The sequence below is a fragment of the Microtus pennsylvanicus genome, chromosome 7 (genome assembly GCF_037038515.1).
Source record: "Microtus pennsylvanicus isolate mMicPen1 chromosome 7, mMicPen1.hap1, whole genome shotgun sequence".
NCBI classification, from domain to species: Eukaryota; Metazoa; Chordata; class Mammalia; order Rodentia; family Cricetidae; genus Microtus; species Microtus pennsylvanicus.
This window is the reverse complement of record NC_134585.1, coordinates 994,170-1,021,741: the sequence shown is the minus strand read 5'-3', so window position 1 is coordinate 1,021,741 and position 27,572 is coordinate 994,170. Positions and strand designations below refer to the sequence as shown.

Sequence of the window (27,572 nt, the reverse complement as noted above, 5' to 3'; positions counted from 1 at the left end):
CCATTTCCTAATCAGTCCTGATCTCCACTTTACCTGGAATAACCAATTCCTCCTGCTGCCCACTGTGGGTACTCTGAACACTAAGGTTGCTCATCTATCTGATGCCTCTGCTGGTCTTTTTACCCTCAGCACAGCCCATTGGCTGAGTTAGCTATAGGACTAGGCCCCAAATCAATGGGCCTTAAGCCTGTAAGAGACCTCTAGGGAGTGGGGGCCTGCTGGTGTTCTGCCCTGCTTGTGTCCATGCAAAAAGAATCAATCACTGCCCACTGTGTCACAAAAAGGCTTTTTATTGTTCACAATTTACACCTCTTAGCAAGTCAATTTCCATACACCAGAACCTCTTATCCAGAGTTGTTTGAAGGAAACAAATGCCCAAGCCATTCTCAGGCATGAGGCATCTTGGGTCTCCACATCCTCTCATAACTAAGTTTCTTTTATTATTATTTTTATTTATTATGTATACAATGTTCTGTCTGTATGTATGTCTTCAGGCCAGAAGAGGGCACCAGACCTCATTACAGATGGTTGTGAGCCACCATGTGGTTGCTGGGAATTGAACTCAGGACCTTTGGAAGAGCAGGCAATGCTCTTAACCACTGAGCCATCTCTCCAGCCCTCATAACTAAGTTTTGCAAAGGCCTTGAACCCTTCAGGAAGAACTCAGATAAAAATCAAACACTTCAAACAACGAGTTAACAAATAGAAAAGGCAGGTCAATGCCCAGGTGCTGTTACTCCATAATTGAAGCCAGGTGCAATGCTCTGTGGGATCTCTAGCTGCAGGGACACGGTAAGAAGTCAGGTAAAGTGTTGGTCAGGTTAATTCCGTGCCTCGGTAGTGCCACAGAATCACCAGCGCTCACCGTAGAGCTCAGTGTGCTAGCAGCTGCTGAAGAGAGAGCCACCTAGTCCTGAAGAAGAAAGGACTAACTATGTCAGTGACTGGCTGCTCTTCCAGAGGTCCTGAGTTCGGTTTCTAGCATCACGTGGTGGCTCACAGCCATCTATCCTGGGATCTGGTGCCCTCTTCTGGCATGTAGGTGTATGTGTAGATAGAGCACCATTTACATAAGATAAATAAATCATAATAATTTTTTTTTAAAGGCCAGGAATGTAGTTCAGTGTCAGGAAGCTTGCGAGGCTGACAGCAGTCCCTCTTGATTTGGGCCGTATGTCTGTGGGCGGAGTCAGTGCTGTCCTTATGGAGCTTGCCCAGTCCACCTCGTTTCCCCTTCCTGGTTCCCAGTTTCAGCTTTTCCAGTCTCGCTCGGGCTCCCAGGATCCTTGAGGCTCACCCGGCCCAGCACTAGGTTGGGGGCCACAGGCTCACCCCAGATCCAACCCTGAGAATCCTTCAGGGTCCTTTCTAGCTTGCCAGGCCTCAGATATCTACTCCACCACCGCCGCCCCGCCCTGCCCCAGGAGTCAGTCTTGGGGATCCCTGTGTTCTGGTCTCACTCACCTTATAGCTCTGGGTGTCCTGAACTTGCTATGTGGATCAGGTAGTCAGAGATCCGCCCGCCTCTGCTATCTGACCACTGGTTTTAAAGGTGTTCCCAAAGAAACTGGGACCCTTTCTTCGGGTTACATCAAACTAAGCTAGTGGGGCTGAGGTGTCGTTCAGTTAGGACAAACTGAACATGCACGGTTAAATCCCGGGCAACATCAGCAACTAAGGAAAAAGAAACTAACGCTGTGACGTGAGGGACTTTGTAGGAGACAGCCGGTTCTCCAGTGTGGCCCAGACAGCCTCCAAGGCTCCTGAACCGGGCCAGCAGGTGGAACTCCGCAGCCTTCAGACTGATGGGCATTTAACATTGTGCTGTCCCTCCCGGGACCTTCGGAAGCCGCGATGCCGCTAATGACCACCAGGGGGCAGCAGGACACAGTGTGAGCTGGTCCGGGCGCCTGCTCACCTGAAGGGCTGTGAACTTTGATTGCTGGGGAAGGCAGGGAGGTGTAGCCTATGCCCTCTTCATCCTGAAGCAGGTGGAATTTTCCCTTCAGTCCGATCCTCTGATTTGAGGTTTGCACGGGTCCTTGAGATCTCCGGGCTGAAACTCAGCTTCTCAGGTAGATTACACCTCCAGCTCCTCCCACAATTGTTAACTCAACATCAAATTCTCCCGTCGTGATCACACACAGACACACACACACACAGACACACACACACACACACAGAGAGAGAGAGAGAGACAGAGAGACAGAGAGACAGAGACAGAAAGAAACAGACACACACACAAAACACTGACAAGAAAGAAGGATCAAGAATTCAAGGCCATGCCTTTAATCCCAGCACTCGGGAGGCAGAGATAGGCGGATCTCTGTGAGTTCGAGACCAGCCTGGTCTACAGAGCTAGTTCCAGGACAGCTCTCTCTCTCTCTCTCTCTCTCTCTCTCTCTTCTCTCAGGAAATTCGGGATCAACCTTCCCCTGGACCCAGCAATACCACTCTTGGGAATATACCCAAGAGATGCCCTATCACATGACAAGAGCATTTGTTCACCTATGTTCATAGCAGCATTATTTGTAATAGCCAGAACCTGGAAACAACCTAGATGCCCTTCAATGGAAGAATGGATGAAGAAAGTGTGGAATATATGCACATTAGAGTACTACGCTGCGGTAAAAAACAATGACTTCTCGAATTTTGCATGCAAATGGATGGAAATAGAAAACACTATACTGAGTGAGGTAACCCAGACCCAAAAAGATGAACATGGGATGTACTCACTCATAACTGGTTTCTAGCCATAAATAAAGGTCATTGAGTCCGTAATTTTTGATCCTAAGGAAGCTAAATAAGAAGGTGAACCCAAAGAAAAACATGTTATCCTTCTGGCTATGGGAAGTAGACAAAATTGCTGGGCAAAAAATTGGGATCTTGGCGGTGGGGTGGGATGGGTGTAAGGGGAGATGGGGAGAGAAAAGGGAGATGGGAAGGATGGGGGGAACTTGGGGAAAAAGGATGATTGGGATAAAGGAAGGTTGGATAGGGGAGCACAAAAGCACAATTCTTAGTTAAGGAAGAAAGAAAGAAAGAAAGAAAGAAAGAAAGAAAGAAAGAAAGAAAGAAAGAAAGAAAGAAAGAGGCTCCAAAGCCACAGAGAAACCCTTTCTCGAAAAACCAAAAAAAAAAAAAAAGAATTCAAGGCCAGCCTGGGCTACAAGAAGATAAAACAAAACAAACAGCATAAACGGACACACGGGCTTCACAGATCAACAGAATCTGCAGCAGACACTGTGTCAATTTCCCCTTCCCTCTGCTAATCCCTAAGACCAGTGTGTGCGTCTAGGGCAGGCGACCATAGTCATTTAGGAGGGGTAACAACCCCTAATACTGCTCAGGGATCTCTTTCTTTGTAGAAATAGTATTTTTCTCCATTTATTTTTCTTTATTTAAAAAAAAATATTTTTATTGTATGTGTATGGGTGTTTTGCCAGTGCATATGGATGCAGTGCCCCCGGCGGCCAGAAGAGGGCACCCTATACCAACCTCTCAATCCCGAGAGACTGCAGTTGCAGGTGTGTGAGCTGGTCCTGACCCAGGTCCTCTGGGAGAGCAGTGAGCACTCTTTACCCTGAGCAATCTCTCCAGCTCCAGGACTGTCCTTGAAAGTGACATCATCTTTATTTTTATACTGAGTTTTCTGTGGTTCTTTTCTCTGCAGCCTAGGGCCTCACCCAGGGCCTGAGCCACCAAACCCCCTGCAGGGAGGGTTTTCACTGGAGAAGCTCAGGGTCCTCAGGTCACAGGGTCCAAGCCATGGACGCTCTGATGAAAGAGAAGGCGCTTCCCCGTCTGTGCCCACTGCACTCTACAGGAAGGTCTGCTGTCCTCCAGCACCAATGCAGCTTTGTAAACAACCATGAAGGGAACTTACCTGGTCCTCCTGGAAGGTCCCCTGCTCAACTTGGTGTGTTGCCAAGATCCAGCCTATTTTTTAATTTGTAGTCTCCGATTTCATCTTCCTCCCAAACTTTTAGTACAAGTCTTTGAAATAACTACAATCCCTGTTGTTTGAGATTTCTCCCATTCATCGGGAATGTGACTTAATGAATAGAGCGCCCACCTTGTACACCCCAGGCCCTGGGTTTGATTCTTCAACACCTCCAAAATTAGGGTGGGGGCACACTGGCTGGGCAGGTGAGGTGGCTCAGTAGTTAGAGGAGCTTGCTACCAAGTCCAACCACCTGAGTTAAGTCCCCAGACCCATAGTGGAAGGAGAGACTCACTCCCCAAAGTCCTCTTCTGATGCACACACACACACACACACACACACACACGACAGACACACACCATGGCCGGGTGTGCCCTTATTCTCACACCACACACACAGTGATACTATTAATGCATAAAATAATTTGCTGGGTGTTGGTAGCAGGTGCCTTTAATCCCATCACTCAGGGGGCAGAGACAGGTGGATCTCTGTGAGTTTGAGGCCAGCCAGGGCTCCAGAGTGAGTTCCAGGACAGGCTCCTAAGAAACATAGAGAAACCCTGTCCTGAAAAACTAAAATAATAATAATAGAAGAAGAAGAAGAATTTAACATTTTCCATGATTATGTTTGACTTGACTTCCAATCCTTTGCAGGTTCTCATCACAGTTTGTGTTTTGGACACAGGAAAATTCCCCCACTGGAAGTTCCAAGGCAAACTAGACACAAGATATGGATTTGTGTTTCTGTGTTCTTCAACATAAAATCATGCTTTCTTTTTGATTTTTATTACATTGATTTACTAATTTTGTGAGGGGCGTACATGTCCTGATGCCTGTGTGAGGCTTGGAGGACGACTTCTGGGCCTCAGTTCTCTCTGTCACCGTGTGGTTTCCATGGATGGAACCCGGGTCGTCAAGCTTGGTGGCAGAGTCCTCGAGCTGTCTATCTCGATGGTCTCCTTGGAGACCAGTGTGTTTGGACTTTTCCTTTTGAAGGTTCCTTCATTTCTGGAGTTGGCACACATGAGGGCCACCCACCCTGACTTAGAAAAGGTGTTTTCTGGTCTGATAAGTAGTAGCGTTGCCTTGGGTGTCTCTGCGGAACCGCGTCTTCCTGTCCACCTTTAGTGGAGCCAGCTAGTGTTGTCTGGAATGTTGTCAGCCAGACTTTGGGGTGACTTCTGTCATGGTTCAGCCACGACGGCTTTGTACGTTCCAGGGTAGGGTGTGTGGATTAGAAATGTCAGGTAGGAGGCACAGAGATGTGAAAGAAACACAGACACAGGAGAGAACTGGGAGGACAACCCAGTGTGTGCTGGATACTGAATCTGCCTGTGTTTACTTTCCACACATTTTATACCCCAGTAGAAGGGGGCGGGGGGGAGACAAAAGTCTGCTTTAATGTGACACAAAGGACAACAAGAACAGTTTCTTGTTTCAATACTTGAGACATCGAGCCATTATTTCCTGAGTAGAGCATTTGGTGTTTTGGGCAGGATATGCAGAGAATTCACTCTAGACCAAGTATCCTGTGGGCAGCCACTCCCTATGTCAGTCCTCCTATTTTAAATGAAGGAGCAGGAATAGGCTCGAATTCTCTGACCTTTGGCCAGATAGGAGCACATCCATATTTATATGGCTACAATATTTTATAATAAAGTAGTGGAGAGTACCCAGACAACGGATGGCATTTTTAAATTGGTCTAGGATAGCTTTAACAGTTTTTAATACAATCAAAATTGAAATTTGTCTTTTTTAACATATCAATTATAAGGATTAATGGGCAATGTTTTTTAGACAAGCTCTAACCTTTTTCTAATTAGTGACATCTTTATAATGAAGTAAGGCAGTTTAAACATTAACAGGTCAATACCATAATTTTAGTATGGATATTAACAATATACACACAATTGTCAAATCACATTATCTTAAATCCGTTTTAAACTAAAGACAAGAAAGGTCCCTGTGGCGGGTGATCTAAGAGTCTTCCCCTCCTTTCGTCCATCCGCTCCGCTGCTGTAGTTTCAGTGACGTCTGCTCTGCCCCGATTTCTGAGCAGCAGAAACTTAGGCTGTTCCTCCCCGTCTCTAATGAGGGCTCAGTCCCTCTGTTTCATGAGTCTCTTCTCCCCAGGGAGGAAATTGAGGTCCCAGGTCTCAGGTCCTTTATTTTAACAGGAGACTGAACGCCATACTGACAAAAATGAGTTCTGTTCTCACAATACAGTGTGGATGAACTGTCAAACATTCAGTCAGTGTTCCTGGACCAGCTCTGAAGTAAACAGGACTCACTCAGGTCAGGAGGTTTGTGCAGTGGGTCCACCCAGAAGCCAGGAATCACCAACCATCACCACATCTTCCTTCCCTTCCCAGACTGCAGCGTGATGGCTTCAGTCAGGAGCACAGACTCAGGAGCCTCACTGCAGCTCCTCTGTGGGTCTCCAGCGGCTGAGATGTCATCAGGGCTGGCTCTCCTCCATGTTTGCAGCCATCAATCAAGTTTTCTTCTTTTCTTCCTGTGAAAAAAGCACAAATATGCCCTCGAACCAGCGTGAAAACAGGATTGGGTCCCTTTCAACAGAGCCTGGGGTTATAACTCCCCTATTTTTTCTTTTCACAGCTGTGTTTTAATCTCATCAAGGGGCTCAAGATCCCCTGTAAAATCCAAGCTGCAGGTCCCCTGACTGACAGGTTTGCACAGATTCCTGACTCCAGGTGCATTCACATTTAATAGACACTCACTGGGCCTGGAGCAGCAGCTTCCTGAGCCTACTTCTCAGCAGCTTGGCTGTCAGGCTGGGAACCAGTCTTGGCTGGCAGCAGAAGCTGGGAGCATGGCATGGTGCAGCTGCCCTCTCTGCTGCTTGGCAGTGTCCCATAGGGGCTTTGGGACCCAGAGGTCAGTGGTCTGGGTCCAGGCCAGCGCTCTCCATGCTCAGTGGTCCCCGACTTGCCAGCAGTGGCTGTCACACTTTTATCCTCACAGGCTCCTCAGATCATGGGCCCTGGAGCTCTAGCCACTTCCTGCCACCTGGCTCCAGGCACTGGCCATGGGAGCACAGCCCTCCAAACTTTTCTGTCTCCTGTTTTCCCTGGCTGTGTGGCACAGTGTGGGCCAGACTCAGCTGGCTACAGCGTGTGCACGTGGGCTTGGTGGCAAAGGCTGCAGCCATTGCTGGGTCTTCTGCCCCAGGTTCCCTTCACTTCTCCACCCACTCAGCAGCAGCTGCTGAGGCTTCATGTCCACAGCACCACAGGTCGGGCCTGACCATCATGGACGGGGATGCTCACTGGCTTCTCCAAGCACTGACACTGTCTGGAGCTGGTGGTGGCTATGCTGCCAGCATGGGGGAGAGATATAATATTTACAAACTCTAAACATCTCTGTCTTTGCTTTTGCTCCACCCCAGCTCCTCTATCTGTCAAATACACTCAAGTAAATGTGCAGAGAGTTGGACACTATTTTCTAGTTCCATAAAAATCACCCATAACTCCCGTTCCACAACATCCATGATGCTGTGGACACCAAACAGGCACATAATACAACACATAAAGGAAAGAAAACATTCATAAACATAAAATTAATTAATCTTTTAAAAAATAGATTTTGGGAGTCCCAGAGATGGAGAATCCTTCATCCCCTGCTCCAGGATACAGCCCTACAGCTTTCTCTTCTAGCTTTGTGATTTCAAGTCAGGAGCTCCAGGAGGCTAAGCAGAAATGTCTGATGACCAAGAATGATGACAGAAGTTACAAATAACCCCACACTAGTTCAAAACTATGTCTAATAAAGGGTAATTTATTTAGTGGTGGACTCACAAATCACAGTCCTAGATTACAGTCCTCTGCATGAACAGGGAATGGGAACTGAATCTATGAGCCAGAAGTGGAGACAGCACCAGGAGCTGCAGAGCCAGGGAGGGACATGGGGCATTGGGCAGAACCCAGATCCAGCAGGACAGATCTGAGCAGAGACCCTGCGGATCCCTCCTCTCTGCCCATCCTACAACCCCGGTTAGATTCTGATAGACGGGAAAGAAGGAGAGGACCTCCAGGGAGGGGCCTGAAGGGAGGCAGGAGCTCAGAAGACTGAAGCTCATGTTCTCATCCCACAGTCTCCTGAGTGCAGGGGCCTAGTTGGGCCTTGAGGGGACTGGGATGAAAAACACCTCCTACTGATGTCACTCAGGGACCCCACAGGATAATGAGACAGACACCATTCACAGGAACAAGAACAGACCTAGTCCTGCAGACAAACTAGAAAGACAACAAATAAACAGAGAAGACGGGGTAAAGATCCACAGCCAGGACAGAAACATGGCTGACCTGTCACAGCAGCCCTGGCTCTTCACAATCCTGGGGACAGGACGAGGCTCTGGCCATCCCAGTGTCCCTGTGATCAAAGATGTCAGTATGTGGTTCTAAGTGATGAAGAGAACTGAGCCAGAAGGGGACAGGGTTGACAAGTGACCTTGTCAATGACAACAATGCACTGAGCTCCACCTGGGCACAGCCCTGTTCTCACTCAGCTCCCACAGCCTCATCCTGTCCCACCAGATGCACACAGCACAGTGAACACAGATTCTGGGAGGTTCTCCACGCTGTCATTTATTTCCTCCACAAACTCAAAGTATCTCTATTATTTAATTTAACCACCAATCAACCTTTGAGATCAAGGACATGAATAATCAAGTTCACATTCAGATCCTTATTTTTGGGGAGTGGGGGAGTCAGGGTCTGCAGCTCAGGGCAGCATGGAGGAGACAGGATAGAAAAGTCCTCCCCTGTCTGCAGGAGCAGGATTGCCTGTGGAAAGTCATGGCAGTGCAGGGACAGGATCCTGGTGTGCAGGGGAGGGCAGGCTCCCAGTTCTTCACACTGAGCCCATAGGATCACAGTGAATGTCAGACACTGTTGACTAAAGAGAGCTGAGGGGCTCTGGATGTCACAGGAGAGACCTGAACACATCGTCTGTCACTCCATCCACACCAGGCAGCTGTCTTCATGCTACAGAACAGGAGTCATGAACAATCACTGTGAAGACAACATCCTAACAACCCACCACTCACTCAAAGTTAATTCTGGGGGTCCCTGAAACCCAATCATATCATCTTTGGCTTTACCCCAGTCAGGTCCCAGAGGGTCACCTTTACAGTCTAGGAGAGACACATGGGAGCACTGGGCACTGTCCCTACCTATGTTTAATGTATATATTCACAGGAAGGTAACACCATAGTTCCTAGATGATTTCTCTGGGGGCACCATTATAGATGGCCAGGAGCTGGAGCATAGTTGCCTCCTTTTCCACCCGTGAGAAGAAAAGCTGTGAGAGACCAGGGAAGTCCCTGACCCTAGGAAGTTTCCAGAACTGACAGCAGACCAAGGTTAGAGACAGCAGCCACCAGGGGTGTGGATGTGTTTCCCATTAATGAGGCAGAGCACACGTCTAAAAGGGGCTGAGAGAGAACTCAGACCCTGCCCTTTCCTACCTGTGCTTCTCCTCCTCTTCCTCACAACAACCACCACAGCTCCAATGATCACAGCTCCAAGGAGAACCAGACCAGCAATGACTGCCATGATGGGGACCATGGACTGAGGAGGCTCTGAGAATGGAAGAACAGGAAGGGAAGGTGAGGGTCACGACCCCAGCTCCCTGCCCTGACCCTGCTCAGGCTCAGGCTCTGTAGAAGGCTTCAGCTTTCTCTGACCCCAGCTCTGTACCCACTCCCTCCTTACCCCATCTCAGGGTGAGGGGCTCAGGCAGCCCCTCATGGTACACATGGCATGTGTATTTGTGCTCCTCCCCAGAAGGCACCACCAGAGATGCCCACTTCTGGAAGGTTCCATCCCCAGAAGGTCTGGTCTCCACCAGCTCCATGTCCTGAGTCTGTTCCTCCTCCTCCCTCTGCCAGGTCAGGGTGATGAAGGAAGGGTAGAAGCCCAGGGCCCAGCACCTCAGGGTGACATCACCTTTAGGTCCAGGATGATGGGTCACATGTGCCTTTGGGGGATCTGTGCGGAAGATTTAAGAAATCCCACAATTAACAAGATAAACTGAAACCTGTAAAGACAAGATAAATCAATGATGACCCTGAACTATGTGCCTGTTTGAACATTTCTGTCATCACACTAGTGACCTGCAGGTAGAGCTGGTCCCCTCATCACAGAACTGCACATTTTCCTGGGAGATGCAAAAGCTAAGAGGGAATCCACATGAGCCAGCAGATCAACATGGTCTTCCTTATATGATGTTCTATAGCATAAGTTATATAGGAAAAAAATGAAGGAATGGAAAATAATTAATCTATATATGTGATTAAATTCACATAAAATAAGAGACTAAGAATAAGGAGGTAAATGAGGTGCCACCAACTTCTGCTGCCACCATTGAGACACAGCCACTGTGGCTATCCTGCTGACCAACATTAGCTGTCTGACCAAGAGAACAGCCATCACCAAAATGTGTAGAACTATTGGGTGAACCTGTGACTCTCAGCCAGAGAAAATGACTCCCCTAGCCCTGCCTCTGGGGGCGACAAGATATCAGGTATTGTCACCCAGGATCCCTGAAGTGTGCTGTGGAGCCCAGTGCAGCACTCACTGGGACACAGCGGTGCTCTCACAGGGTGTGCGGATCTTCCCTGTCACTCCAGTCCTGGAGTTGCAGAAGACCCTGTCTCTGAGGAAGTTCAGTTCCTAATTCTCTAGGGCAACACTGTAACTTGTTGGGTCAGAGGGAGAGCAGGAGCTCTGGATGGTTAATTCTGGCAGAAAATAATCTAAGCTCACAGGTATCTTTCTCATTAAAGAGAACACTGACTTGCTCCAAAGCTATAGAGAAACCTTGTCCCAAAAAGCAAAAACAAACAAACAAAAAACAAAAACAAACCCAGTGACTTAACTTGTCTAATTATCCAGCGTTTGAGTCCCCAGGGCACCTGTGGAGACTGATACACATGATAACACAGGGGAAGGAATACCATCCCAGTGTGAAGAAAAAACTCACTAAAAGGAAAATGATGACTTCAAAAATAAAACAAAAAAAAAAAAAAAGAAAAGAAGAAGAGAAAAACCTCCACAATTTGTCCAGGGCTCCTCATAAGTTCCCACATGACCATTCTAGGAAGAGATAGATTTGGGGAGTGGGAGGGATACAAAGCTCACACAGGAATCTGGGAGAATGTATTTTTTGGAAAGTTCTTGAAACTGGGTGAGGCAGCCTAAGAGAGGAAATTCCATGTCTTCCATCAGGTGAAGGAGACTCCGGTCCTGGTGTGTAAGGCTGACACACTCAGATGACAGGACTCGGTGTCCACAGACACTGGGTGTGGGCAGAGAACCCGGCCTGGGAGAGGCCATGGCTGACAGGGGCTGCAGACTGAAGGAGCCACTGTTGGTGATGTCGGGATCCTCTCTCCTCCCTCCTGAGACAGATGTGGAACTGTCCAGGGAGAAGGCTGAGCCCTGGGAGGTCAGTGCAGTCCCTGCCATGCTGGATCAGGAGACCCAGGGACCCTGTCCGCCCTCAGAGACAGGGGCATGACCCCAGTGAGGGTTTCCTCTTCCTCAGGACTGAGTTCAGCCCGAGGGCAGAGGGGGGAGTTGCCCGCGGCCCCTGCACCTGTGCGCAGCAGCGCGTCCTTCCCGTTCTCCAGGTACCTGCGCAGCCACCACAGGCACGTTTCCTCCAGGTAGACCCTGGTGATCTCTGTAAAACCATTCTGTTCCCACTTTCGCTGGGTGATCTGCGCCGCTGTGTCCGCCGCTGTCCATGTCTTTAGGTCGTCTTTCAGGGCGAGGTAATCGCGGCCTTCATAGGTATACCGACGGTACCCGCGGAGAAGGCGCCCGTCTGACGCCACCTCACAGCGGGACAGCCACTGGAAGGTGTGAGAACCTGCAGGAACCCTGCTGTCAGCCCCGCCCCAGTCACCCACTCCCCACGGCCCCGCCCACCCGGTACTCTAAACTGAAAGGGAAACCGGGTCCGGTCCCCGCTCTCCTCCCGAACCTCGGTCCTGAAACTTGGGGCGACTTAGGCTCCTGTGTAGGGAAGTGGAGGGGCCCTGACCTCCGACCGCGGTCACTCATTGCCCTCGCTCTGGTTGTAGTAGCGGAGCAGGTTCCTCAGGTGAACTCGGTCAATCAGCTCATTGTTCTTGGCTCTCTGTGTCTCCCTCTCCCAATACTCCGGCCCCTCCTGCTCCACCCACGGCGCCCGCGACTCCATCCTCGGAGTCTCCGTGTCGCTGTCGTAGCGCACGAACTGCGTGTCGTCCACGTAGCCGACTTCCACATACCGAGGTTCCCCGAGTCCGGGCCGGGACATGGCGGTGTGTAAATACATCATAGAGTGCGAGCCTGGGGGCGGCGCGCGGTGAGACCCCGACCCTGCTCCCGGGACCCCGGGCAGGAACGCGGGACGGGAAGGGAGCAGGGCGCGGAGCTCGGGACGCGGGTAGAGAAGGGGCGGGAGGGTCCGGCTGGGCCACGCGGGGACGCGGCTTCCCCGGTGCCGCCCCCGCCCTCCCCGCTGAGCCCGGTTCCCTCCCGACCCCGCACTCACCCGCGCGGGTCTGGGTCGGGGCCAGGGCGGCCGCCAGCAGCAGGAGCAGCGTGCGCGGTGCCATTGCCCCCATCTCAGATCTGCGGAGCGGAGACTCTGAGTTCCGCGGACTCCGTGGACTTTATAACCGGTGACCGCGGGGACACTGGTTGGTTTTCCGGCATCCCGCCACCCAATGGGGCTGAGAACCGCCAAGTTGTCATCAGTGTCCGGGCAGAAGGACCTGACCCAGGTTAGGAGCTGGAGAAGTGAAACTGGGAACAAGGGAATCCCCAGCCCTGGGCTTCCCCACCCAGACCTCACTGCCGGGGACTAAGACTTTGTCTGAGCCCTGTGCTGCGGGATGGAGCACTGTGTGTCATGGTGTCTCTGAGCGCCTAAGGACAACTGCTCCTCAGGTTCGTCAGGGTGAAACCTAAGAGCATGAAGTTTTCAGGTAAAATACAACAGCACTTAAAATGAATGTTCACGGAAACAGGTGCTGTCGGAGTCCTGCAGGGTGCGGGGCTGCTGTGGACACCTGCATGGGGAGGTGACTGGAGTTTTTACAGCTCTGATTAAATCCCTTAACTCCTTGCAGGATGGAAGCCCTGCTCACCTCTGCTTTCACTTTCTACTACGGTTATGTATGCCTGGGATTTGAAGACATCAAGTCAAAATAGACAGAAACAAAAAAATTATAAATTTAATTTTTCTCCATATCACTGAACAAGGATGAAACCTAGAATCCCAGTGTGTACCTCTGCCGTGAGAATCACCCTCTGTCCACACTGAGGAACTTAGAAGCCAACTGTATCAGATCCAGTGTCCCACACACCTGCGATATTCATGTCTCTCATCTCATCAGCTCATAGCGTGAGAGCGAGAGAGCGAGAGAGAGAGAGAGAGAGAGAGAGAGAGAGAGAGAGAGAGAGAAAGGGATACTGAAATAGACTGTGCTGAAATGGTAATTTACAAAGCAGCATAAAATAAGAAATGCAAAAGATTTCATTTTATAGATCTACTGTGCACAGTGGATCACAACCTCATTAGAGAAGACACTGTGTGCTCATCTGTGCACTTGAACCATGTGTTAGTTTTTGATTGCTGCTGAAAAAGAAAAATTTTAGTCGCTTAAATAGTGACTTGTCACAGACCATGACATCCCCAACATCCAGTGAGTTCCTGCAGTTACTGGTGTCCCTGTCCCCATCTTCATTCTTACTTCAGGCCTTCCAGGCTCTCACTTTATTAACATGAAAGAGAAGCATCAGAGTCTAGGGTGAAGGTTCAACCTACTGAAGAAAAAACAGGACTATGTGTGAGCCCACAGAGGGTGAGGCTGAAGGGGACCCATGGCTGGCTGAGCTGTCCCACAGGCTCCTGTCCACACTACTCCAAGGGTCTCAGGTCTAGGCTGTCCTGCCCTCATCAAATTTACAGCCAGGTAAGTATATTACATCCTCATTGTAAGGACATGGAAAACTTAAAAAAAATTTGCTTGATCAGGAGTTGGTTAAGGGCAATTGGTTCAGGAAACTTTGCAGAATTCAGTTAGTTGGAAACGGGAACTTTTGCAAAAGTGTAGACCAACTGTTCCTAGCAGCTAGTTCCCTGTCAACACCCAGCTTTGTGGTCAGGAAAAGAGCAGAAATAATTGCTTGGAAGGAGGATGGGGAGCATGCACAGAAGCAGAAGTCGTCCCTACCCTGTACTGCAGAAGTCGTCCCTACCCTGTACTGCAGAAGGAGTCCATACCCTGTACTGCAGAAGGAGTCCATACCCTGTACTGCAGAAGGAGTCCATACCCTGTACTGCAGAAGAAATCCATACCCTGTACTGCAGAAGTCAATACCCTGTACTGCAGAAGTCAATACCCTGTACTGCAGAAGAAATCCATACCCTGTACTGCAGAAGTCAATACCCTGTACTGCAGAAGTCAATACCCTGTACTGCAGAAGAAATCCATACCCTGTACTGCAGAAGGAGTCCCTACCCTGTACTGCAGAAGTCCATACCCTCTACTGCAGAAGGAGTCCATACCCTGTACTGCAGAAGTCAATACCCTGTACTGCAGAAGGAGTCCATACCCTGTACTGCAGAAGTCAATACCCTGTACTGCAGAAGGAGTCCATACCCTGTACTGCAGAAGTCAATACCCTGTACTGCAGAAGGAGTCCATACCCTGTACTGCAGAAGTCAATACCCTGTACTGCAGAAGGAGTCCATACCCTGCACTGCAGAAGTCAATACCCTGTACTGCAGGAGGAGTCCATACCCTGTACTGCAGAAGGAGTCCATACCCTGCACTGCAGAAGTCAATACCCTGTACTGCAGGAGGAGTCCATACCCTGTACTGCAGAAGGAGTCCATACCCTGCACTGCAGAAGTCAATACCCTGTACTGCAGAAGGAGTCCATACCCTGCACTGCACAAGGAATCCATACCCTGTACTGCAGAAGGAGTCCATACCCTGTACTGCAGAAGGAGTCCATACCCTGCACTGCAGAAGTCAATACCCTGTACTGCAGGAGGAGTCCATACCCTGTACTGCAGAAGGAGTCCATACCCTGCACTGCAGAAGTCAATACCCTGTACTGCAGAAGGAGTCCATACCCTGCACTGCACAAGGAATCCATACCCTGTACTGCAGAAGGAGTCCATACCCTGCACTGCAGAAGTCAATACCCTGTACTGCAGGAGGAGTCCATACCCTGTACTCAGCAAAACCAACCCCCTTGACCCTGAGTAAACCTGGCTTGCAGTTTTTGCCTATAGATGTCGACCCCAAATGAGAAGAGGGAGCTCTCCCACTTGGTGGCTTTGAGTTCCCAGCTAGCTGGACTATGTCTGTGCACTGAATAAACATCACTTTTGCATTCTGGACTTGACTGGCTTCTGGTGGTGTGTTTCTGGGGGTCTGAACTTGGGCACAACATCACCACAAGTCCCTGTCTGTGCATCTGTCCAGTAGTTCGGCTATCAACATCTCCTCCCCTGTTTCTCTGACCTGTTGAAAAATGGCCTTAATAGCAGCACCAGTTCCCAATAAAAAAGACAGAGACCTACAGAATAGATAAAACAGGATCCATCCTTGTGCTGCACACAAGAAGCACACCTCCACATCAAAGACAGACATTGTGTCAGAGAAAAGGTTAGGAAAAAGATTTTCCAAGCAATGGATATAAGAAGCAAGTTGGAGAATTCCTCCACGCATGGTCCCAATGAACCAGGCAATATTCCATACTGCTTGCCAACAGCTTCCACAAATCCAAGTCAGGTAATTCCTGGAGATGAAGGTTTTCAGCTCCTGCTGGCCCTGGGCTGCTTCAACCAGCAGCCTTCTGTTTTCCACCACAGCACCCACAGGCCTCACCCAGTGATGGCGCATTCTCAAAGGGTCATAGCAGCACATCCATGGCACAATAAAGGACAGCGCTACCAGGGCTAACCATCTTTGGCAGAACTTGTCATCACTAGTGTCACATGAACAAGGGTCAGAAGAGTCTCCCTCTGAGTCTGACATACAATGATACAGCCTGCTCTCTGCACAGAGCATGGGACTAACTCGATACATGCACCTTCTAACAGGATCTGGAGCATCTTGGCGTCCCCCCTGCTGTTGCCTTCATGATTAAACCGTTCCTGGTAGTACACGCAGCGAGAACGTTCTCCATCCTCTTTTCTTCGTTTTGACTTAAATTTTAACGAGGGAGGCTGTGTCTTAAATGCCACAGAGTTTCAGGGAACTTAACTTAGTTTCATCTCCACAGTGGTAGAGATAGTCTGATTTTTACTGTCTTGTTTGGAAAATGGAATATTGGAGCCAATATCATCTCTCTCTGAGTTATTTCCCCATATGTCCGGATGTCTGTCATCTGCATACCGACATATTAAGATATTCTGACAATCTCATCCTCATTTTGAAAGCTGATTGACTTTAAAGGGGCCCTGTTTTGGGAGTTTAGGCTCCCACACTCCTTAGATAATTGCCGCTGTACATATTCCATACTTCAGCTCTGAATGTCTAGGCCTTGCTGACTGAATGGTATCTGGCTGCCTTGGCTTTGCAAGTAGATTCTTCTGGCATTCAGATCTTCAGAGGGTAGAGGTCTTATGTCTGAGCTTCTATAAGGCTCACTGGTAACGACTGTCTCTTGCTGGAAAAGGTGATCTTTCACTAGGGAACAGGAAGTGTTCTCTTCAGTGGTTTATAAATCGTCTTCTCCTTCAGCCTCATTTTTTTGGCGCTGGACACCCTTGAGAAATATCCTCTATAGGTCTTTGAATGCCTCCATCGAAAGCCCCAGCATCTGCAGGACTCTGAAAGGTAAGGCGGAATTCTTGTCGTCCATCTCCCAGTGGTGAGATGTGGGAGTGACCTTATTATAAACGAGGTATTTTTTAAGCATAGATCCCCAAACCGGCAAGTTGTCCCTGAGTTTCTTCCCATGTATAAAGAAGTCTGCACAGCCTTTTTCTTCCTGATGAGGGACTCTGAAGACAGTGGCACAGCTCAGTCCGCTCGCTCCCTCTGAGTGGTAGCCATCCACCACTCGAGTCATCTCTGGTCATCACCACAGCTCGAGCTCCTGCATAACTATTATCGTTGTCAGAAGTCGCCATGTCCTCGCCCCTTTTTCCCTCACCATGAAATACACAGGAGATGGAGGAGCAACAGCAGGCTGGGAAGCGGAGGCAGGGCGGCAGCAGCACCAAGGGGCGGCGGGCAGCGGGGCACACGGGCAGTGCCTCTGGGGCCTCACCTTGGGGGACGCCTCACTGGGAGCGGCGCCCCGCAAGCGGCTCGGGCATCCCCGCAGGGGGACAGTGGCAGCGAGCAAGGCCAAGGCCTTGGCGACCCAAGCGGTTCCATGTGCCAGGTGCGATGCCAAGAAGGCGCAGACAGCTGAGGGCACTGGCAGGGACACATCCAGAGACTGAGGCAGTGCTGATCTCTGGGGCGCAGCGACCAGAGGGCGACGGGGGCGGCGGGGGGAGGGCAGCCAAACGCTGGCTGCAGGAGGCAGCGCGGTCTCGCCAAGGTGCCCAGTACCATCTCCTGCCCACTGCCCTCAGAGGCTCCCTCAGATGCACTCCAGCTGGGGGTGGCTGGCAGGGCGTGAAAGGGCCATCCAAGCCCGAGGACACAGCTGGGCGAGCAGGGCCGCGGGCCTGCTCCTCGTTTTTTTTTTTTCAATAAACATAAGCAACCTTCGACAGAACAGGGATCCAACAGGACAGATCTGAGATGAGACTTTGTGGATCACTCCTCTCTGAAGATCGTACAACCCAGGTAGATTTTGAAAGATGGAAAAGAAGAAGATAGGGAGGGGCCTAGAAGGAGGTAGGAGCTCAGGAGACTGAAGTTCATCTCAGCCTGCAGTGGCCTGAGTGCTGAGCAATAGTTGGGCCTGTGGTGACAAGGACAGGAAAAACAGCTCCTGCTGCCATCACTCAGGAGCCCAAAGGAGAACGAGACAGACAACACTCACAGGAACAAGAACAGGCCTAGCCCTCCATAGAAACTAAAAAGACAACAAATAAACAGGGAAGACGGGGTGAAGAGCCATGGCCAGGTCAGAGCCCAGGCTGAATTGTCAAAGTTGCCCTAGGGGCTCATAATCCTGGGGATAGGATAAGGTTCCAGTCACCCCAGTGCCCCTGTGATCACAGATCTCAGCTTGTAGCTCCAGTGATGAAGAGAACAGAGACAGGAGGGGACAGAGCTGAGGAGGGGAGCATGTCACAGCCAACAATGGACTGAGCTCCACCTGGGCACAGCCCTGTTCTCTCTCAGCTCCCAGAGCCCCATCCTGTCCCACCAGATGCACACAGCACAGTGAACATAGATTCTGGGAGGTAAGTGTCTCAGTTTAATTAATTTATCCACCAAACCGCCTGTCAGATCAAGGACATGAACAATCACATTCAGATTCTTATTTTCAGTGGGGAAGTCAGGGCTGCAGCTCAGGGCAGCATGGAGGAGACAGGATGGGGATTCCCCTCCTGTCTGCAGGAACAGGAAGGTTTGCTGTGGTAGGGAACAGGGCAGGGTAGCAACGGGGTCCTGGTGTTTTGCTGCCTGGGGGTCCACAAGTGCAGGACTCAAAGGGAAGCTATGGAGTGAAAAAGTTCAAAGACTTATATCTGAGAGGGTTGGGGAAAAAAACACTCACACTCTCTCCTGAGGATTTCCTTCTTTATTCTTCTGTAGTCTTCATGTTGTGTTCCGTATTCTCTTTTTAAAATCACTATCCAGGAATGTCCCTTCTGTCTCTCCATATGTTTTCCTTCTCTTTCTACCTCGCCTGATGTTCTCTACCTAATTCTCTCTCATTCTGGATGTTTTCCTTTTAACTCTCTCCCTTTTTTTAAAAAACTTTTTTTTGAGACAGGGTTTCCATGTGTAACAGCCCTAGCTGTCCTTGAAATAGCTCTTGTAGACCAGGCTGGCCTCAAACTCACAGAGATCCACCTGCCTCTACCTCCTCAGTGCTGGGATTAAATGTGTGTGCCACCACACCTGACTAAATTCTCTCTTCTTGATTTTTCCTTCTAACACATCTTAACTCCTTTCAATTCTCTCTGTATTCTTTTCCTTACAGCTCATATACCCAAGCAAAATATTTCATGCAATATACAAATTACAATGTTTTCACCTCAAAGCTATTATCAAAACATCTGATCTAACTTGCAGCTATAATAAGGCTTTGTTTCAGTGATGATGCACTCTGACACCTGTGAACACATCTCCCAACATTAAGATTAAAATAGTTAAACTAGCTAGGCTACTGGGACTCAGTGGAGATTATTAATCATTAACCTCAGCCACAGTCTACATGGCTGATCAATGGAAACTCGTGTCTTCCAGCTGTGAGACACTTCCTTGTTTATATTTTATCATCAAACATTATTATCAGTCAGACAGCACAGCTTAGGAAGGAATCATCTTCATGATAGTCCACAGGGAACCCTGCCTGGTAGAGCGGGATGTTCCCATGAGAGAAACACACCACACTACAGGCAGTGCAGATCTCCCCACACCAATTCACACCATGCCAGACACCAGAGAAAGATGGTGGCCACAAACCTGCGAAGGCACAGCAGAACCGAAAGACATTCTGGAGTCTGTGGTCCTGGACCTTTGCTTATCCAGAGAACCAGCATCAGGGAGTTTGCTCCTGGTGGGCAGACATCCTTAACTTCAACTGCCACCGACTGCTCCTCAGCAGGGCCACCATCACTAGAGTGCAGGGGTGAGGTGTGCTCCTCAGTTCTTCTCACTGAGGCCGTAGATTCCAGGAAACATTAGACACTGTTCCCTAAAGAGAGCTGGGGGGCTCTGGATGTCACAGGAGGGGCCTGGATACATCATCTGTCACTCTGTCAGGGCAGGCAGCCGTCTTCACGCTACAGAACAAGAGACATGAATAACCACTGTGAAGACAACATCTCAACAATCCACCGCTCACTCAAAGGTGATTTGAGGGTCCCTAAAACCCAATCATGTCCACTTTGCCCCTCTCCAAGACAGGTCCAAATATGTCACTTTACAATCCAGGAGACACATATCAGATACTATGTAAGCACTATCCATGCTTAGGGTAAAAATAAATACATTCATAACAAGGTACAACCAAGGCCCCCAGAATATTGCACTGGAGGAGATATGGATTGCCAGAACTCCCACTACCTCCAGCTGCACCCCAGGGACCTCAGGGACAATCCTGCTCCCCCACACTTACCTGGAGCCAGAGCATATTCCCCTCCATTGCTACCTGTGAGAAGAAAAGCTGTGAGAGACCAGGGAAGACCCTGACCCTAGGAAGTTTTCAGAACTGACAGCAGACCCAGGTCAGAGACAGTAGCAATGAGGGATGTGGATGTGTTTCCCATTAATGAGGCAGAGCACACTTCTAAAAGGGGCTGAGAGAGAACTCAGACTCTGTCCTTTCCTACCTGTGTTTCTCCTCCTTTTCCTCACAACAGCCACCACAGCTCCAATGATCACAGCTCCAATGATCACAGCTCCAAGGAGAAGCAGACCAGCAATGACTGCCATGATGGGGACCTTGGACTTAGGAGGCTCTGGGAAGGGAAAGATAGGAAGGGAAGGTGAGGGTCATGACCCCAGCTCTCAGCCCTGACCCTGCTCAGGGTCTACAGAAGGCTCTAGCTTTCCCTGACCCCAGCTCTGCACCCACTCCCTTCTTACCCCATCTCAGGGTGAGGGGCTCAGGCAGCCCCTCATGGTACACATGGCATGTGTATTTGTGCTCCTCCCCAGAAGGAACCACCAGAGATGCCCACTTCTGGAAGGTTCCATCCCCAGAAGGTCTGGTCTCCACCAGCTCCATGTCCTGAGTCTGTTCCTCCTCCTCCCTCTGCCAGGTCAGGGTGATGAAGGAAGGGTAGAAGCCCAGGGCCCAGCACCTCAGGGTGACATCACCTTTAGGTCCAGGATGATGGGTCACATGTGCCTTTGGGGGATCTGTGTGGAAGATTTTTAAAAAATCCTATAATTAATAAGATAAGCTAAAACCTATAAAGACAAAGTTAAATCACTGATGACACTGAACTATGTGCCTGTTTGAGCACTTCTGTCATCACACTAGTGACCTGCAGGTAGAGCTGGTCACACTCATCACAGAACTGCACAGTTTTCTGTGAGGATCCAGAAACTAGGTGGGGGAATCCCCATGAGTCAGAAGGTCAACGTGGTCTTCCTTATGTGATGTTCTGTAGTGTAAGTTAGGTGGTAAAAGAATGAAGGAATAATAAATGATTTATTTATGTGATTAAATCCATATCAAAATGAAAAATTAGGAGCATGGTTACATGAAAGATGCCTCCAAAACCTGCAGCCCCAGTGAGTCACAACCACTGAGGCCACATTGCTGCCTAGTGTATCTGTTCCTCCAAGTTATGAACCATCACCAAGTGAGTAGCAGAAATATGGCAGACTAATGACATGCAGCCAAAGAAACTGACTCCCCAAACCACGCCTCTGGGGGCGACAAGATATCAGGTATTGTCACTCAGGATCCCTGAAGTGTGCTGTGGAGCCCAGTGCAGCACTCATGGGACACAATGGTGCTCACAGGGTGTGTGGATCTTCCTTGTCACTCTGGTCCCTGAGTTGCAGAAGACCCTGTCTCTGAGGAACTTCAATTCCTAAGTCACTAGGGCAACACTGTAACTTACTATTGCAGAGGGAAAGGGGTCTCTGTGTGGTTAATTCTGGCAGAAAATAGTCTAAGCTCCCAAGGAATCTTTCTAGTTTAAAGGGAACAGTGAATTATTCCACAGCTATGGAGAAACACCTTGTCTCAACAAAACAAAACAAAACAAAACCTAACAACAACAACAAAAAACCCCACTGAATTAACTTGTCTAATTCTCCAGAGTGTCAGTCCCCATGGCACCTGTGGACACTGATACACATGATAACACAGGGGACAGAGAAACAATACCTTAAAGTGAAGAAGAAAAACTGATTAAAATCAAAACGACAACTTCAAAAAAAAAAAAGAAAATTCAATTAAAGAAAAAAGTAGTAGAAAAAGAAAAACCTCCACAGTTTAGTACTTTCCCAGGCACCCCATAAGTGATCATTCTAGGAGGAGATGGATTTGGGGTGTGGGAGGGATACAAAGCTCACACAGGAATTAGAGAGAATGTTTTTTTTTTTTTTTTTGGAATATTCTTGAAACTGGATGAGGCAACCTAGGAAAGGAAAGTCCATGTCTTCCATCAGGAAAAGGAGACTCCGGTCCTGGTGTGTAAGGCTGACACACTCAGATGACAGGACTCGGTGTCCACAGACACTGGGTGTGGGCAGAGAACCCGGCCTGGGAGAGGCCATGGCTGACAGGGGCTGCAGACTGAAGGAGCCACTGTTGGTGATGTCGGGATCCTCTCTCCTCCCTCCTGAGACAGATGTGGAACTGTCCAGGGAGAAGGCTGAGCCCTGGGAGGTCAGTGCAGTCCCTGCCATGCTGGATCAGGAGACCCAGGGACCCTGTCTGCCCTCAGAGACAGGAGCATGACCCCAGTGAGGGTTTCCTCTTCCTCAGGACTGAGTCCAGCCCGAGGGCAGAGGGAGGAGTTGCCCGGGGGCCCCTGCACCTGTGCGCAGCAGTGCGTCCTTCCCGTTCTCGAGGTATCTGCGCAGAGAATGCACACAGGTGCCCTCCAGTTCGGCCTTCAGTCTCTCTGCAGCACCAGCCTGCTCCCACTTCCGCCGGGTGATCTGCGCCGCCGTGTCCGCCGCTGTCCACGTCTTCAGGTCCTCGTTCAGGGTCAGGTAATCGCAGCCATCGTAGGCTTGCTGACTGTACCCGCGGATGAAGCGCCCGTCCGACCCCACCTCACAGCCATACATCATCTGGATGGTGTGAGAGCCTGCGGGGACCCTGCGGTCAGCCCCACCATACTTCCCCGCCCACCCCCGGACTCTAAACTGAAAGGGAAACCCGGTCAGGTCCCTGCTCCCCTCCCAAATCTCAGTCCTGGGAACCAGGGCTACTCCAGCCCGACCCATACTTAGGGACGTGGAGGGGTCGTGACCTCCAACCGTAGTCACTCACCGCCCTCGCTCTGGTTGTAGTAGCCGAGCGCGGTCCTCAGGTTCCTTCGGAAAATCTGCTCAATGTTCTTGGCATTCCGTGTGTTCCTCTCCCAATACCCAGGCCCTTCCTGCTCCACCCACGGCGCCCGCGGCTCATATCTCGGAGTCTCCGCGTCGCTGTCGTAGAGCACGAACTGCGTGTCGTCCACGTAGCCGACAGAGATGAACCGGGGCTCCCCGAAGCCGGGCTGGGACACGATGGTGTAGAAATATCGCATGGAGTGCGAGCCTGGGGGCGGCGCGTGGTGAGACCCCAACCCTGCTGCCGGGACCCCGGGCAGGAGCGCGGGCCGGGAGGGGAGCAGGGCGCGGGACTCGGGACCCGTGTGGAGAAGGAGCGGGAGGGTGCAGCGGGGCCACGCGGGGTCGCGGCTTCCCCGGTGCCGCCCCCGCCCTCCCCGCTGAGCCCGTTTCCCTCCCGACCCCGCACTCACCCGCGAGGGTCTGGGTCGGGGCCAGGGCGGCCGCCAGCAGCGGGAGCAGCGGGAGCAACATTGCCACCATCTCAGATCTGGGAGGCGTCTGTGTTCAGCGGACTCTGTGGACTTTATAACCGGTGACCGCGGGGACACTGGTTGGTTTTCCGGGATCGCGTCACCCAATGGGCGTGAGACCCGCCCAGTTGTCATCAGTGTCTGGGCAGAAGGACCTGACCCAGGTTAGGAGCTGGAGAAGTGAAACTGGGGACAGGGGAATCCCCAGCCCTGGGCTTCCCCACTCAGACCTCACCGCCTGGGGACTGAGACTTTGTCTGAGCCCTGTGCTGCCGGATGGAGCGCTGTGTGTCATGGTGTCTCTGAGCCGCCTAAGGACAACTGCTCCTCAGGTTAGTCAGGGTGAAACCTAAGAGCATGAAGATTCCAGGTAAAATACACGCTGCACTTAAAATGGATGTTCACGGAAACAGGTGCTTTCGGAGTCCTGGTGAGTGCGAGGAGCTGTCATGCACACCTGCATCCGGCAGTTACTGGAATTTTCACAGCTCTGGTCAAACACTTTTTACTTTGTTAACTGTGTTGTTCTATGTGAATCTCCCTGCAGGAAGGAGGCCCCCACTCAGCTCTGCTCTCACCTTCTTCTTCAGTTATGTGTGGATGGGATTTGAAGATCTCAATTCAAAATCCACAGAAACAAAAAATTATAAATCTAAATTTTCTCCACAGTACTGACCAGGATAAAACCCCAAATCCCCAGTATGCACCTCTACCATGAGAGTCACCATCTGTCCAGTGTCCACACTGCACAGGACTGAGGAACTCAGAAGCCAACTGTTATCAGGTCCAGGGTTCCTCAACTCTGTGACATTCATCTCCCTCATCTCATCAGCTCATAAAGTGAGAGTGAAGATCGTGGGGGTGGGAGGAGCACAGGTTGTGTAAATCCTACCACACAATCATTGTTATTCTGCTTTAGAGTTACAGTTCCTCTCTGACTGGGGTTCATTCACTAAAGCAGCTGTACCATGGAAGTGTGTGCACACAGGGAAACGTGGAGTGTAGACAGGGTCAGTGCCCTGCTGTATTTGGTCTCTACAGGGGTCTCTTCCCATGGAGAAGGGGTCCACTGTGCTGAGACAATGACCCAGGTCCACATGGACAATCTCAGGACTATGGAATGAAGATCCGTGTAAACACAAGCACCTGGAGCCACAGATGATCATCTGGGAAGAAACACTAGGAGTCTGAGTGTAAGCACCAGGCTGTGAAGACACGATCCTGAGTGAAGAGGCAAAGTCTCTGTTTACAGGTGAGATCCCTGAGCATCAGGTTTGGCAGTGTGAGCTGCCCACTGCAGGTGAACACAGGAGCCTAGTCTCTGTGGGAGTCTGTGTGGTGCTTGCAGGCCAACGCCTCTGCTTTTCTTTGTTTCTTTCTTTCTTGAAAATTTTCATACCAATCCCAGTTTCCACTCCCTTTCCTTCTCCTGCTCACTTGGCCTTTCCCCCTTAACCCATCCCCCATCCACTCCTCGGGAAGGGTAAGGCTTCCCATGGGAAATTAACAAAGTCTAGCAGGTCACTTTGAGGTATGACCAAGGCCCTCCCCAGGTGGCACTGGATGTCAGGAAATATCCCTTACCCATCATGAGAAAATGTCCAGGTCAAAACACATTTCCTGTCTTTGGTTGGGGTAGCCCCCCCAAAAACCTTTCTCATCATTTGCTCACTAGTCACCCATCACTGAGTTCAGCCAGATTTGCTCTGAAAGATCCTCTGGGGCAATAGCTAAGAGGACTCGCCAGTGAGGACATTGACCTGAGCTTGCCTATGGCTCTGGCACCATGAAAACATGGAGATGATGCTCCAGCACATATAAGCATTCCTAAGGAGGCTGTGCCTGCTCAGTCCTTAATAAGTCTGCCCACCAATCGGAGCCCTTTAAGTAATGTCTCAGAGCTGGTGGGAGGAGCCCTAATATTGTTCACTAGAGTAATATTAAGAGCTGATTTGTAAATCGTGTATTCCAGGGTCCATGAATAACAGCATTAAGCCTGTAACTGTATAACCTAGCCGTGGTCTTTAACCAAAACCAATTGCAAATTTAACTGCAATATTCATTTGTGAATTTAGTTCATTTTGAGTGGCCAAGGCATTTGCAACCTGCCCCATAATTGTGCTAGCAGAAGCAACTGACTGACTAATGGGAAATCCAGCAGCTCTAGCTGCTCTGGGAGCCACAGCAATGCCATGGGATGGGTTGATAGGTAGGGGAACAATCCTTGGCACTCAGACCACCATAACCGGCTCCTCGGGATCCCAGCAGCTCTTAAGTTGACAAGCCAGTGTCTACTTGATCTCTGGGCTCTGTCCTGTCTTGTTAAAAAATGTTCTCTGTGAACAAAACCTCTAGCTCTTCCCCATTTGGGAGTTAATCCTCATTTGCTTGCTCCTAATCATTTAAGGCAAATAAATTTTACCCATGTTCTGTTGAAGGAGCTGCGGGTTGCATTCCTGCCTCCCTGCTCCCTGTCGCCTGGCTAGCTTATACCCCGAAATAACAACACACAAACTGTATTCATTTAAACACTGCCTGGCCCATTTCTATTAATATGTGTAGCACCGAGGTGCGCTTACCCGGAAGATTCTAGCCTACTTCTATCCTGGGTCGGAGCTTCATCGTGTCTGCCAGGGAGAGGGGAACATGGTGTCTGAGCTCACTTCCTTTTCCTCCCAGCATTCTGTTCTGTTTATTACACCCGCCTATGCCCTAACCTATCAGGGCCAAGCAGTTTCTTTATTAATTAACCAATGACCTTCCTCCATCAATGTTCCTTCTTTTGGGCTTATGCAATATGTTCACGTAACTGTGGATACATATTCTCATCTTATTTTTGCCTCAGTCCATGCAGGAAAAAAATTGTGGGATGTTAAAAGTCACTGTCTCCAGGCTTTTGCCTACATGAGAGTTCCAAAAACTGTAAAAACTGGCAATGGGCCAGCCTACACCAGCACTGGCTTTGCGAAATTTTGCTCTGGGTTCTCTATTTCTCATAAAACAGGAATACCTTATAACAGGAAAGCTATAGTGGAGCGTGCACATCACGTATCAGTGGCCTGTTCTCGAGATATCTTAAAGTGAAATCTTAAAGACCCAGCATTGAGATGAAAATGATTATGAGCTTTTTTTGTAGCTTTCTAAGATTTTTGACTAACTGTACAAATTTGGCAGGTAAGCTGATCAGCCAATGCATTCCCCTTGCTCAAGGGACCAGGAAGGCCAGTATGAGCCCGCACATGCCCTACGTAAATGGGAACATATCAGGCCCAAAGCAATGTCTGAATAGCCAATAACTGTATCTGGACTCGAGATACAGAGGCAATATAAGCTGTAGTCTTCAAAGGTGCAAGAAATTTGCTTAAAATATTAGCATATTTTTAGGACCATTGTACAGCTATCAATTTAGCCACCTGAGCAGATTTAGCATCAACAGGCTGAATATCAAAATCTGGAGGGGAGGCCACCACAGCTCTCCTGGTAGAAGACCCATCAGTAAACACATTCTGTGCCCCTGCCAGAGGTTGTAAAGGAATAACTTTGGGGAAGCAGACCCGATGATTTTAGAAAAAGGTGACCAACTTATCAGAAGGATAATGATTATCAAACCTGCAGGGATTAGTGCATAAAAACAAGGTCCAGTCTTCAGCAAAATTTTGCAGCCAAGTTCTTTTTGCCTGGGTATATGGTGTAATAAACTTATAAGGTAACATTTTGCATTTTTTTTTATTTTTGAGACAGGGTTTCTCCATAGCTTTTGCTTCCTATCCTAGAACTAGCTCTTCTAGACCAGGCTGGCCTTGAACTCTCAGAGATCCGCCTGTCTCTGCCTCCTGAGTGCTGGGATTAAAGGCTTGCACCACTACTGCCCAGCATAAGGTAACATTTTAAAGGTTTGTAAACTAAGTTTTTACCTTTTCTGAATAACATGTAGCACAACTGATGGATGCGAGATAACA

General features: G+C 49.7%; 2 protein-coding genes and 1 pseudogene across 16 annotated transcripts in view; all 3 read right to left on the bottom strand.

Annotated features, from left to right (window-relative positions):
* Nucleotides 1–27,572, bottom strand: part of LOC142854135 (H-2 class I histocompatibility antigen, L-D alpha chain-like) — a 142,791-nt gene that overhangs the window by 109,056 nt on the left and 6,163 nt on the right. For 6 of the 13 annotated variants that reach the window (XM_075979263.1, XM_075979269.1, XM_075979275.1 and 3 more), the window contains exon 1: nt 12,508–12,645. The exons of 1 other annotated variant lie outside the window; for it this stretch is intronic. In XM_075979263.1, coding sequence (XP_075835378.1) covers nt 12,508–12,580 — 73 coding nt within the window. In that variant the 5' untranslated portion in view covers nt 12,581–12,645. Of the gene's footprint in view, nt 1–5,762; nt 6,458–9,203; nt 9,251–9,430; nt 9,545–9,677; nt 9,954–12,507; nt 12,646–27,572 lie in introns of those variants that run through there. 6 more of the 13 variants (XM_075979261.1, XM_075979260.1, XM_075979274.1 and 3 more) reach the window with 6 other exon arrangements.
* LOC142854143 (sprouty-related, EVH1 domain-containing protein 1 pseudogene) lies at nt 14,965–17,265 on the bottom strand (annotated as a pseudogene).
* LOC142854137 (H-2 class I histocompatibility antigen, Q10 alpha chain-like) lies at nt 18,338–23,763 on the bottom strand. 3 transcript variants are annotated; one of them, XR_012911291.1, is made up of 8 exons: nt 23,554–23,763; nt 23,079–23,307; nt 22,618–22,893; nt 20,705–20,980; nt 20,449–20,577; nt 20,235–20,267; nt 19,580–19,899; nt 18,338–18,605 (listed from the first exon to the last, which is right to left on the bottom strand). XR_012911291.1 is itself a non-coding variant. In XM_075979283.1 (7 exons), exons 1-7 carry the CDS (start codon nt 23,746–23,748, stop codon nt 19,895–19,897), a joined length of 1,143 nt encoding a protein of 380 aa, XP_075835398.1. In that variant the 5' UTR covers nt 23,749–23,763; the 3' UTR covers nt 18,672–19,894. The 3 variants fall into 3 exon arrangements, 2 of the variants coding, with proteins under 2 accessions (XP_075835398.1, XP_075835399.1); XM_075979283.1 differs by lacking the exon at nt 18,338–18,605 and having other exon boundaries at nt 18,672–19,899; XM_075979284.1 differs by lacking the exon at nt 18,338–18,605 and having other exon boundaries at nt 18,672–19,899; nt 23,079–23,348; nt 23,554–23,668.